Consider the following 13,536-nt stretch of genomic DNA (forward strand, 5'->3'; position numbering starts at 1 on the left):
TTCTGGGACGAGGGGAGCAGTCTCAGAGTTCAGGTGCCATCTGATCCTGCATCCCTCTGGCAAATGAGCGCTGGCTCCCGGCTCTGGACTTTGAAGATTTGGAGGAGGAATTCAGGAAGTAGGCAAAGAGATACGGAAAAGGATACAACCCCATCTTTATACCCAAGTGTAGAGCTCTATTATAGTGTATTTACCCCCCTTCTCATGTCCTTTGGGCTTTAGTGATAAATGTAAAAGGTGCTGGGAACAACAAAAAGCTTCGTGCCTCTGCTTTCCCATTCTTCCCTCCAGAAATAGCCCCTGGCTCACTTGTGTGGGAGGATTCTAATCACCGCAGCCTTCCCATGCATCCCTCCATCTCCCACCCATCAGAGTTGAATTGTGTCCTGGGAAGCAAAGCTGAATTCTCCAGATTAACTTGCCTTTTTGCACCTCTTGGGACTTTCTTCCAAGTCTGCCTTGTGACACATGACTCTCCAAGGATCTTGGTATTTACAGAGACAGCTTTGGGGTCACCAGAAGTTTGGAACATTTTTCTCTTTTCAGTGTATTGCCTTTTGGGATAAGACTAAGGCTGAATTGAAGGAGGAGAAGCCAAGGGAAAGAGCAGGTGTGTGGGCCGGGAGCCCCACAGGGGACGGTGGAGATGTGGAGGGGAGTGTGCTCTACGCTGGCAGGTTCTCCTGCCCTTTTGGCTCAACTCTCCTTCCCCGTTTGCTGCTGGAGTTTGTCCTGCTGGCCTCAGGCAGGAGAACTTTCCACTCCCTCCGAGGGGTGATGAGGCACTGAGAATCCTGCCCTGGGCTCAGATCCCTCCTGTCATCTCTGTGGAGTTCTTGGATGACTATTTTTATTCCAGCATTGGTCACCATCTGCCAGGCTTGTAGGCTCCTAGAGGGCAGGGGATCTGTCTCACTCAGTTTTATCGGTCCCCCATCCTAGATGCTTAGCAAAGTGCTTTTGTACAACAGGTGCTCAATAAGTACTTGTAGAATTAAATGGCAACACATATAAGATTGAAGCTTTTTTTGTCTCGCAATACCTTTATTCGAGGAGAGGGGGTGGTACAAGAAAAGCTGCATTCAGGTTTGCATTCCGAAAAATACCACTTATGTTCAACCCTGTGAGCATTACCTGGTGCTGGAGGAAAGTGTCTGCCCGAATCCTCATTGTTGGACCTCACTCCTTCTCCTTCTGCCGTCCTCACCCCTCCTCCTTCTGCTGTCCTCCCTCTGCAGTCCTCACCCTCCTCCCTCTGCAGTCCTCACCCCCCTCCCTCTGCAGTCCTCATCCCCCTCCCTCTGCTGTCCTCACCCTCCTCCCTCTGCTGTCCTCACCCCCCTCCCTCTGCTGTCCTCACCCTCCTCCCTCTGCTGTCCTCACCTTCCTCCCTCTGCTGTCCTCACCCTCCTCCCTCTGCTGTCCTCACCTTCCTCCCTCTGCTGTCCTCACCTTCCTCCCTCTGCTGTCCTTACCCCTCTTCTTCCCTCTGTGGTCCTCGCTGTCCTTCTTCTGCTGTCCTCACTCTCCTCCCTCCGTTGTCCTCACCCTCCTGCCTCTACTGTCCTCACCTTCCTCCTCTGCTGTCCTCATCCCTCCTCTTCTGTTGTCCTCATCCTCCTCCCTCTACTGTCCTCACCCTCCTTCTGCTGTCCTCACCCTCTTCCTTCTGCTGTCCTCACCCTCCTCTCTCTGCTGTCCTCACCCCTCCTCCCTCTGCTGTCCTCACCCCTCCTCTTCTCTCTGCCATCCTCACTTCTCCTCTCTCTGCTGTGCTCACCCCTCCTCTTCCCTTTGCCATCCTCATCTCTCCTCCCTCTGCTGTCCTTGCCCTCCTCTGTCTGCTGTCCTCACCCTCTTCCCTCTGCTGTCCTCATCATCTTTCCCCTGCTGTCCTCATCTTCCTGCCTCTGATGTCCTCATCCCCTTCCCTCTGCTGTCCTCACCCTCCTCCCTCTGCTGTCCCCACCCTCCTCCCTCTGCTATCCTCACCCCTCCTCTTCCCTCCATGGTCCTCACTGTCCTCCCTCTGCTGTCCTCTCTCTTCTCCCTTTGCTGTCCTCACCCTCCTGCCTCTGCTGTCCTCACCCTCCTCCCTCTGCTGTCCTCACTCCTCTTCCCTCTATTGTCCTCACCCTCCTCCCTCTGCTGTCCTCACCTCTGCTGTCCTCTGCTGTCCTCACCCTCCTTCTCTGTTGTCCTCACCCTCCTCTCTCTGCTGTGCTTACCCTCCTCCCTTTGCTGTCCTCACCCTCCTGCCTCTGCTGTCCTCACCCTCCTCCCTCTGCTGTCCTCACCCCTCCTCTTCCCTCTATTGTTCTTGCCCTCCTCCCTTTGCTGTCCTCACCTCTGCTGTCCTCTGCTGTCCTCACCTCTGCCATCCTCTGCTGTCCTCACCCTCCTCCTCTGCTGTCCTCACCCTCCTTCTCTGCTGTCCTCACCCTCCTCCCTCTGCTGTCCTCGCCATCTCCCTCTGCTGTCCTCACCCTCCTCCCTCTGTTGTCCTCACCCTCCTCTTCTTCGGTCCTTGCTCTCCTCCCTCTGTGGTCCTCACTGTCCTTTCTCTGCTGTCCTCACCCCTCCTTGTCCCTCTGCCATCCTCACCTCTCCTCCCTCTGCTATCTTCATCCTCCTCCCTCAGCTGTCCTCACCTCTCCTCATCCCTCTGCTGTCCTCACCTCTCCTCCTCCCTCAGCCGTCCTCACCTCTCCTCCTCCCTCTGCTGTTCTCTCCTCTCCTCCTTCTGCTTATACAGCCCATGAACAGTGCTGGCAGCATCTTCTCTGATTGTGTCCCCTCCTTTAAAGCCCTATCCTGGGGCTGGTCACTGGAGTGGAAGCTGTCCAACTTACTTAATTGTGAGTTCACTGTCACATTCAGAGAGGAGAATGGGCTTCACTTACTGTTTTTCTCTCTTGCATGACTGGGTCTTTGCCACTGATGACACTTGGCACTGCCCCCCCTCCCTGCCTGAAGGCGAGCGGTGCCAGAGCCACTATATTTAAAACGCAGACACTCACTTCTCTTCTCAGAAGAAACAAGAGCCCTGCTTGGAGAGTTAATTCGCTCCGCAGCTGACCCTCAGGGGCTGGGCAGTTTGCAGCACTCTCTCTGAGCAGCTTTTTGTGCCATAGGCTTCTTGCAAAGGACCAACAGCCTGGAAGAGAAGAGTCGCCTTGTGAGTGCCTTCAAGGAGAGGCAGTCCTCCAAGAACCTGCTTTCCTGTGAAAACAGCGACCGGGATGCCCGCTTCCGGCGCACAGAGACGGACTTCTCCAACCTGTTTGCTAGAGGTAGCCCCTGCCCCACTCCTGCCCCATGCTAGCCAGGAGATTTCTTATTTGAGTTTCTTGACTGTTTCCTGCAATTTTACTTCTTTTATCAAGAAATGTCATTATTCTCTCTGAACCCACAAGAAACTGCTTTTCTGACTTTGGGGGAATATAATTGACTCCCTCTCTCCCTGCTGCCCAGGTCTCCATCATTTTGGAAACTGGATGAGGGCAGTCAATAAAAGTCAACTCTAAAGACACTCGAGGGAACAAATATGGATTCATAGACTCAGAGTCGAAGGAACCTTACATATCAGAAAATCTAATGATTTCCTTAATAACACTTATCCTGCAAGACTGGCCACACACATACACACAAAATCACACTGTGGGAAGCTGCATGCTGAGCCTCGTAACCGAGTGTCCTGGAACTTGTTTTCCTTTCGGAGATGTTTCACTAACCCCTGCTGCCTCACAACTCTCGTCTCAGGAGGTGCTTTACCAGTCTCTCCCAAACAGCTCACAGGTAGATCCCCTGCCATCCCCTTCCATGAACTTCCCACAGGGCCACCGAAGGCAGACCAGAGTGTTAAACAATATGTCCTAGAACCCTGGAGCGAACCCAGGGGGCCACAGAGACTATCGTGCACAGCTGCACAGCCTGCCTATGAGCTACAGAATTGGGCCCCTACAGCTTTTCTCCCTGCCTAACCTCTAGCTTGACTACTGCAGAGCCTGAAACCCAAAGTCACCTCTGGATATCTCAAAGTCCAGGCCCAAAAGGATGAGGTCAAGAAAGAGGCAGGGGTTCCCTGTCCCACCTTCTTGAGCCCCATCTTCCAGCTCCAGTCTCCTGTCTAAGGACACCGCCAAGAACCACCCTCTTCAGGGGGGACCTCAGGCTCTATCCAGAGAGGACTTACCCTCTGATGCCAACAAACCAAGCACATCACAACACTAAACCAGATGGACAGGGACACATCTGGTCCCAGGGGAGCACGACAGATGCCCCCTCCATCACACTCCTCACAGATGCCCATTCAACCTGCAGATGACAACCGCAGTAGCAGGTTGTTCAGGACGTCTCAGAGCACTTCCTTCCATGTCTGAGCAGCCTGTCAGAAAGGCTGTGAACTCCCAGGAAAACATGCAAAACTTATGTGCATGTGCATTTTTCTGGGGTATGTGCATTTTTCTGGGGATGTGGTACATCAGATTCTCAGTGCACATACATATCCCGGAATGAAATCAGGCCTATACAGATAGCATGATTAATATTAGGGGTCTCTGGGCTGAAGAAATCTAGATATGAGTCAGGTGATAACCATTCATTGCTCTCCCAAATTCAGATCTGCTTCCGGCTAAGAACGGGGAGGAGCAAACCGTGCAATTCCTCCTGGAAGTGGTGGACATACTCCTCAACTATGTCCGCAAGACGTTTGATCGCTCCACCAAGGTGCTGGACTTCCATCACCCACACCAGTTGCTGGAAGGCATGGAGGGCTTCAACTTGGAGCTCTCTGACCACCCCGAGTCCCTGGAGCAGATCCTGGTTGACTGCAGAGACACCTTGAAGTATGGGGTTCGCACAGGTAAGGGGGAGAATCGGGTAGACAGGTAGTGGCAACTCTGCCCTCCATCTCACCCTTGCCAGTTGTAAGGATATCAAACTCGTGTTGGAGGAAAAACACAGCCCTGGTGAGAGAAGGCGGCAAAGCACCCAGTGACCACAAGAACAAGCTTGGGCAGTAACAGTTGGTGGAGGGACCTGACCCAGGCAAAAGTTCATCAGCATATATCATGGTAAAAGTAGAGAAAAAAGATAGAAATACTTGGTGCTAGGTCAAGTTCTGTATAAAGAGTTTTCATTCTGGCCAAGCACAATGGCTTATGCCTGTAATCCCAGCACTTTGGGAGGCCAAGGTAGGCAGAACACTTGAGCTCAGGAGTTCGAGACCAGCCTGGGCAACATGGTGAAACGTTGTCTCTACCAAAAAAAAAAAAAAAAAAAATATATATATATATATATGTTTTATATATATATATATATGTTATATATGTTTATACACATATGAAAATTAGCTGGGCATGGTGGCATGCACCTGTAGTCCCAGCTACTCAGGAGGCTGAGGCCAAGAGGCAGAAGCTGCAGTGAGCCAAGATCGTGCCACAGCACTTTAGCCTGGGCAACAGATCGAGATCCTATCTCAAAAAAAGAAGAATTTTCATTCTTGGATTTAGGCTATTCACAACCTAAAGAGAGCAGAATGACCCATCCTCTGCTTCTTTTCTTGTGTCCATTTTCAGGTCTATTTCATTCTGATAAATCCTGCCCTTGCGTGTCCCTGACACTGGGGAGAATTGGGCTATTTCCCCTCCCTTTCTGTATTAGTTTCCTAGGAATGCCTTTATAAATGACCACCCATTGGATGGCTCAAAACAATAGAAATTTGTTCTCTCACAATTCTGGAGGCTGAGTTTAAAATCAAGGTGCTGGCTATGCTCTCTCTGATGGCTCTTGGAGAGGATCCACCCTTGCCTCTACCAGGTTGCAGGTGTTGTGGATATTCCTTGGCATTTGTTGGCTTGTAGATGCATCACTCCAACCTCTGCCTTCACTTCACATGGCCTTCCTCCTGTGTGTGTGTCCCAATTTCCCTCTCCTCATAAGAATGCCAGTCGTTGGATTAAGGCCCACCCCAATCCAGTATGACCTCATCTTAACATGTTTACATCCGCAAAGACCCGATTTCCAAATAAGGTCACATTCACAGGAACCAGGGATTAGGACTTGAACACATCTTTTGGAGGAACACAATTCAACCCATGACACCTTTTACTGGCTAGGCCAAAAAGACACATGCACACGCCTTCTCATTCTACTGCAACTTCTGGAGCTTTGGACACTCTGAGTCACCAAATTCTATTTCCAGTGGGAGTCCTTGAGGATGTCCTCTTGCCTCCTTTTCATGTTCCAGGAGCCCTCTCTAATCAGCAATCCTCATCAAAGCAGTTGCTTTCCAATTGCCTCAAGTTCAAGGACTTTGGGGCCTCTGAGATGCTTAGAAACAGCTCAGACTGGACTAAGCCCAGGAGTGACGCAGTGGTTTCTTCTCCCTATAACTCTCTCCACACTACAGTCTGGCTTTCCTGAGCTCTCAGGCAGACAGATCTAGAAGAACTGACCATCCCTAGCATAGTTGCCACCACAGGGAAAACCCCAAGGTCACAACTGGCAATCCTGTGTTCTTTCTTCTTGTCTCTCCTTCTTTATTTTCCCTCTCATTCTTCCTCATCATTTGAAGATAGATTTAAGACTGAGACTAGGAGGCTGGTGGTGATTGAGCTGAGTAAGACTATTGGATGTCAAAAACAAAGTGTTACAATGAAATAATGATGCTGGCCAAAGATGCTTTTTAAAATGAGGAATCCCAGAGAGCTGCTGAGGTCTGCCAACACCACTGGAATAAGTGTAGCTTATTAAATAACTGCTGGATACACAAGACTCAATTATATGTACAAAGTTTATGTTGTTTGATTTTTAAAGAAAAGCACTCTATCAATTTACAATTAGTTACTTCTCATCTTGGTCAGATGGCTAATCTATTCCTGGTGGAAAACAAATAGTGTTATTTGGCTGCATTTTAAAAAGAGTCAGAATTCCCCATGTATGTTTAACTTGACTTGCTTTGGTCTGATATTTTGAACTTTGTCAATTTGCTCTACACGCACTTTCTCAGAGAGATGAGAACTACGTCATTTTATTATGAAAGTCCAGAATGGCGTTGTCCCTCAAATACAAATACATGATTTTGTCATAATATCATCTAATATAATCTACAAAACCAAAGCATCTTGCGGTCAGAGAAAGCACTGACAGGCCTGGCCTGGTGACTCCCACCTGTGATCTCATCACATTGGCAGGCTGGCAGGTGGATCACGTGAGCTCAGGAGTTCAAAACTAGCCTGGGCAAAACCCCATCTCTACCAAAAATACAAAAATTAGCCGGGCGTACTGGTGTGCACCTGTGATCCCAGCTACTCTGGAGGCTGAGGTGGGAGGATTGCTTGAGCCCGGGAGGCAGAGGTTGCAATGAGCTGAGATCGCGCCACTGCACCACTCCAGCCTGGGTGACAGCAGGACCTGTTTAAATAATAATAATAAATAAATAAATAAATAAATAAATAAATAAATAAAAGGCCAGGTGCTGTGGCTCACGCCTGTAATCCTAGCACTTTGGGAGGCCGAGGCGGGCGGATCATGAGGCCAGGAGATCGAGACCATCCTGCCTAACACGGTGAAACCCCGTCTCTACTAAAAAATACAAAAAATTAGCCAGGCGCGGTAGCAGGCGCCTGTAGTCCCAGCTACTGGGGAGGCTGAGGCAGGAGAATGGCATGAACCCGGGAGGTGGAACTTGCAGTGAGCCGAAATTGCACCACTACACTCCAGCCTTGGCGGCAGAGCGAGACTCTGTCTCAAAAAAAAAAAAAGAGAGAGAGAGAGAGAGAGAAAGCATTGACTGTTATTAGTCCAGTGTATGAACCCACTTAGGTACTTAGCCTGCAAACATTCATTTTTGTTCCTCAGAGTTGCTTCTTGGAGCAGATATTTGTCTTTACAGAGTTCGCAGTCTTCCAAGCAATGTGAAACCTCCTGCTATATCTCAGGATGCTGGCGCTGATAAAAGCATGCTGTTGCTGCCACGTCAAAACAGCTCCTGGTTGCTGATGTGGAATTTAAGCATAGATAAGGAGCAATAGGGTAAACCCCACAAGTAGCTACAAACAGTAGAAAGTATTTTTTCAAGGATATGAATGCATCAGTGGGCTCAGCCAAAATAATGAATTGGGTTTTAATAGTGAAAACATACTGATCTGGGTATAGTCTGTGAAGAGATGATAATGGCATTTAGAAATTTCTCTATAAATTAATAAAAGACTTATTTTAAAAAATGAACCAGCATACAGAGATTTCCCATTAACTAACAGGCACTAGTCAGCCTTCAGCCACAGCAGCTACTTTAAGTGATTTGTAGATATGCTGGACTCCCTTCGTTGTTCTTTTTTAAATGTTTTCTTATGGAAAATTTTAAACTTATACGAAAGTAGAATCCTATAATAAACCCTATATACCTAATGCCCTGCTTTATTATCAGCTTTTACCTGTACCGCCATCCATTCCCCATCACCTACATTACATGAAAGTAAATCCCCAATATAATATTATTGTATCCATAAATATTCATTCATTTTTTTTTTTTTTTTTTTGAGTTGGAGTTTCACTCTTGTTGCCCAGACTGTGGTGCAGTGGCGTGATCTCGGCTCACTGCAACCTCCGCCTCCTGGGTTCAAGCAATTCCCCTGCCTCAGCCTCCTGAGAAGCTGGGATTATAGGTGCCCGCCACCATGCCTGGCTAATTTTTGTATTTTTAGTAGAGACGGGGTTTCACCATGTTGGCCAGGCTGGTCTCGAACTACTGACCTCAGATGACCCACCTGCCTTGGCCTCCCAAAGTGCTGGGATTCCAGGCATGAGCCACTGCGCCTGGCCCAATATTCATTCTTAAGAATTTTTTTTAAAAAATCCACAATGTCACTGTCATACCTGGAAAAAAATTTAAAGCTCCTTAATGAAATATTTAGTCAGTTTTCAAATTTCCAGTTGTATCATGAGCATCATAAATGCTTTAATTTTGTCAAACTCATTTGAATCAGGATCCAAATAAGTTTCTTACATGCAATTGTTTGCCATGTCTCCTAATCAAGGGATCTCCCCCTCCAACCCTTCTTTTTTTTTTCTTGTAGTTTATTTGTAGGAAAGCTTTACTTTAAAAAATAATTCTTTCCTTCTCCCTCTACCTGAATTTAGGCCATGAGCGGCCCAGCACCGTATCTATCATCTGTTATTTTCATCCAATATAGAGAATTGAAATTGAAATTGAAACTTTTTACTTAATAGAAATTCTGGTAGATATAAGATTTGGGGGCTCAAGGTTGTAACCATAAACTAAAAATAAGATTTTGAAGGACTTTGTGTCCTTTTTATTTTAATTGACAAAGAGATACTGTTTCACTTTGTGTTAATCTCTCTTTGTCCATCTTTTGTCTCTGCCAAACTGTATGGTTTTGATACATTATCAAATACTGTGACTGCATTTATTTACCATTCAGTCTTGTCTTAAAATGAAGTGTATATTGTTAAAAGTTTTTAAATGGATATTGCATATATATTTTAATGACTTTCAATAAAATGTGTTGTTTCAAAAGACTTCAGATTCTGTTGGCAATGAGCAAAGTCGAGTAACATGGAATCATTTCACTATCCAGGATAGTCCACATGAATATCTAGAATATGGCCCCATACTTAAACTAAGTTTACCAGTTATGCTTCTTTTAGTTTTCTCTAAAAACCAGTATTATTTTGTGAGGGCTCTTAAGATGCAGAGGTTGGTATCTTCTGATATAAGAAGTCATAGTCCAGATGTTCTGAATCACATCTAGGGAAGAATAGAGATTCTCAGAGAGGAGAGTTAGACCAGGAACATTCTAACACTAGCTCTCTGACCGTTTTTGTTTTTGTTTTTTTCAGAAGCAAAGGCAATTTCCACTGGAAACACAGCAGTCAGCATATCTTTCTAACACCAGTTCCCAGCCACACGTCCCTAGATAATCTATTGCGTTGACTCCTTCCTGACAGCTGAGCCAAGCCTGCTGATGTGGAGTTGAGTTTTCCATTGAATGCTAAGTTGGCAAAAACTTGGCAACAATCCTGAATTTGCTGAGAGCAAAGCCTGTTAAAGCATACTCTGGGTTGCACAGGGATTTAGAGTTGTGTAGCAAAAACAATTACCTCACCAACAACTCAATGAGTGAAATAGGCTGTGACTGCCCATTTCACAGAGGAGAGCTAGGTTATCTCAGCCATAAATTTAATCTGAAGGTCACCTGACTATATATATATTGGCAAAACACATCGAAACACAAAACACTGGAAAGCATGATTTGTTTCATGATATTAGATATTATTCTTTAAAAGCATGATGCTTTAGAAACATAGAAGTTTGGGGGACATCATGAATGTTAATGGTTGGTATGGGGTGGGTCAACTTGCCCTTCCTTCTCCAATATCCTTGAGCAGCCTTATTCGACATATCACTGGGATGCAAGCCCCATCAGTGTGACCCAGTGGGGCAGGCCGTTTGCCTTGAAGATAGGTTGAGAAATCTGCATTTGTCTTGATGCTTTTCTGTTTCCTCTCTAGGTCATCCTCGATTTTTCAACCAGCTCTCCACTGGATTGGATATCATTGGCCTAGCTGGAGAATGGCTGACATCAACAGCCAATACCAATATGTAAGTCCCATATGTTTTCATATAAGCGACCCTGATGTATGACTACGGCTTGTTGCTTTAAAAGTTCAATTCCAGTGGTTCTATTTTATTAAAGTTGCCCTGGTCATTTTTTCTCTTAAAATCTTTAGGTTTAATCATAGTTCTGATTTAATGGTAAATACTTGATAAACTATTGTTGAATTTAATAATGGAATTTAAGAAGAACATGGTCATGAGAAATAATAACTCTGACTTCCAAAATGTAGTGTTGAAATTTCATGTTAAAAGACCCATTTCTCTTAATGTGTGTATCTAAAGAGGTTATGTTTTGAGGTATGATCTTGGTTTTACCTTTTTCTACCCAAGCACATTGGTCCTTATCATTTAGATCATATTTCTTCCATAATTAAAGCAGCCATAAACCCACAAATCAATTTGATCAACCTACTGCTTAACTAAAAATTCTAAAACAAAATTCAGCCAGTACTGATACAGTATATATTCTTTTCAAAATAAGTGATTGTTTTTCTAAACGTGACATTGTTTTCATACTTGTTTGTATAGGCAAAGCCTTTCTTTGTTTCTAAGTTCTTGAAAATTTACATGAAACTGACTCTAAGGTCCTGTATGGTATGGGCACAAGTTATACCTGGGTATTCTTATAGCAGTCACCCCAAATTTTTCTCTACATACATGTGCTCTCTTTTAAGAAAATGTCAGATTACAAATCGATGGAGGGTCATCAGAGTACTGCCTTTGCTCTCAACACTACTGACAATGTTTTACCAGTATCTATACATCCAGACAATGGCACCACATTCTATTAAAGTATCCAAAGGAAAACAATAAAACAAATTATCTTATAATAATTTTAAAACAACTACATAAGAATTATATGGGTGTCCGTCACTGTGGAAATATTCAGAAAATAGCCACTCACTTTTTAAGTTCATAGAAAAGTAGATTCCAAGAAATGAATTTAGGTGAAAGGGTAGTATTGCTTAAAATGAGAAATTCCATTTGATATCAAGATAGAATGTAAATTATTGAAGTTTAAGGTATTCTGTTTTTCTTAAACTGCTCTCAGCCAGAAAACCTGAAGGGCATTTAAAATTATATAGTGACCCATGTGTATTCTAAAGCTATTTAATGCTGTGACTTAAAATACATAACTATATTCAGAAAAGTTTCTATTAATTAAGAATTCCTGTTTTCTTGGCTAATTTAAAACAACAGTGACAAATTTTAAAGAGCAAATGTGACAAGTGAAGCCTTTGGTGCTAAAAGGCATAAAAGATTAAACTGATCGAAAAACTAAAATGATTTTCATGCTCCCTCCTTGCAAGTCATGCTTAGCTTCATGGAGTGTCCATGTTGGGTCACTGAGATTTGAAAGGGCCAAGAGGAATACAGGTCAAAGATACAGTTGCTTGGAATTTGAACAAAAAGCTCCATTTAGCAATCTTTACCGTATTGTGATTTTTGAGATAAAAATATACCAGCCAGCACAGACATCATAGTAAAGTTAATTATAATTTGAGAAAAGACATTAATGCTTAATTGTAGTATCTAGCACTAAGGAACAATTTAAATTAGGAAATATAGTTGTTTTTAACTCAACTATTTGGAAAATAAGTGAGAAAAACAGAGTAAAAAATACATATCTATTAAAATCCAAGTACCCATATTAATATAGGCCCTGAATTTACTCAGCACCTTTAAGTGTGTGTTCTGCAGGGCTCTCAGCTGCTTTTTCCATGTATATATATGTCTTCAGTCTCAAGGTAAATAAGGGACCTCCCCCCTTTCAACCACTTATGACCAGATATTCCTCAACCAGAAAAATCCCACAAATTCTCCTTCTTTGGCATGTGTTCATAAAACCGAAGTCTTTTACTCTTCTCTTAGCTCAGCTGCAAAACACTAAAATGTGTCCCAGCCATCTGAGGTCAAGGCCAATCCAACTAAATGACATGTAGTAATTGCAGCTGTACTGAATGGGAGATATTTATAAAATATGATCTGATTCCAACAGATCGATAGAGAAGGTTATTTAAAATAGCAAAATAGTTTCTGTCAGTTCTAGAGACAGGCATTGTCTAAAGAAGTAATAACTATTATCTAGAAATTGTTCTAAGCCAGTTCCCCTGGAAGATCATGAAATGTGGCAGCACTGTCAGGAGCTGAGGCAAAATTTGCTCCCTGTGACAATTCCTTCTCCGATTGGGAACAGTGTTCAAAATAAGTCTGGGAAAGAATGGCAAAAGGATCTTTCTATGGCAGTGCAGGATTTATTTAGTGATAATGCCTGGTTTTTGGTCCTGTACTCCCATTGAGTTTAGGTGACAGCTGACATAGAAAATAAGAACTATATTCCTCAGTCATAGCCTCTTTAAATGATCCAATAACCTGACTCAGGTGCAAAGTGCAAGGTGTCTGACTATTAGAATAGAAAGACCATAGGTTGGGCGCGGTGGCTCATGCCTGTAATCCCAGCACTTTGGGAGGCCGAGGTGGGTGGGTCACCTAAGGTGGGAGTTCGAGGATGGTGAAACTCTGCATTTACTAAAAACGCAAACATGAGCTGGGTGTGGTGGTGGGCACCTGTAATCCCAGCTACTCAGGAGGCTGAGGCAGGAGAATCGCTTGAGCCTGGGAGGTAGAGGTTGCAGTGAGCTGAGACTCTGCCACTGCACTCCAGCCTGGGCAACAGAACGAGACTCCATCTCAAAAAAAAAAAAAAAAGAACGTCTGTGTCCATGCCTTTATACCTGCTTTTGCACATAGCTTTGCAGTATATTCTTCTTCTAAGCAACAACTCAGTGAAGATCCAAAAAAAACTTCATAAATGTGTAGTTGTCCAAGGCACCTACAGCTCTTTTCTTCCAAAACAGGGCCACCAAGCACAATTGTGCAGGTTGAGCAGGGCC

The 13,536-nt window shown here is 44.7% G+C and overlaps 1 protein-coding gene across 3 annotated transcripts in view; it reads left to right on the forward strand.

Moving 5' to 3' along the window:
• Window positions 1-13,536, forward strand: part of GAD1 (glutamate decarboxylase 1) — a 46,384-nt gene that overhangs the window by 10,344 nt on the left and 22,504 nt on the right. For all 3 annotated transcript variants that reach the window (XM_025404678.1, XM_025404680.1, XM_025404679.1), the window contains exons 4-6: window positions 3,135-3,293; window positions 4,622-4,864; window positions 10,537-10,627. In XM_025404678.1, coding sequence (XP_025260463.1) covers window positions 3,135-3,293; window positions 4,622-4,864; window positions 10,537-10,627 — 493 coding nt within the window. The remainder of the gene's footprint in view (window positions 1-3,134; window positions 3,294-4,621; window positions 4,865-10,536; window positions 10,628-13,536) is intronic.

The sequence above is a fragment of the Theropithecus gelada genome, chromosome 12 (genome assembly GCF_003255815.1).
Source record: "Theropithecus gelada isolate Dixy chromosome 12, Tgel_1.0, whole genome shotgun sequence".
Taxonomy (NCBI): domain Eukaryota; kingdom Metazoa; phylum Chordata; class Mammalia; order Primates; family Cercopithecidae; genus Theropithecus; species Theropithecus gelada.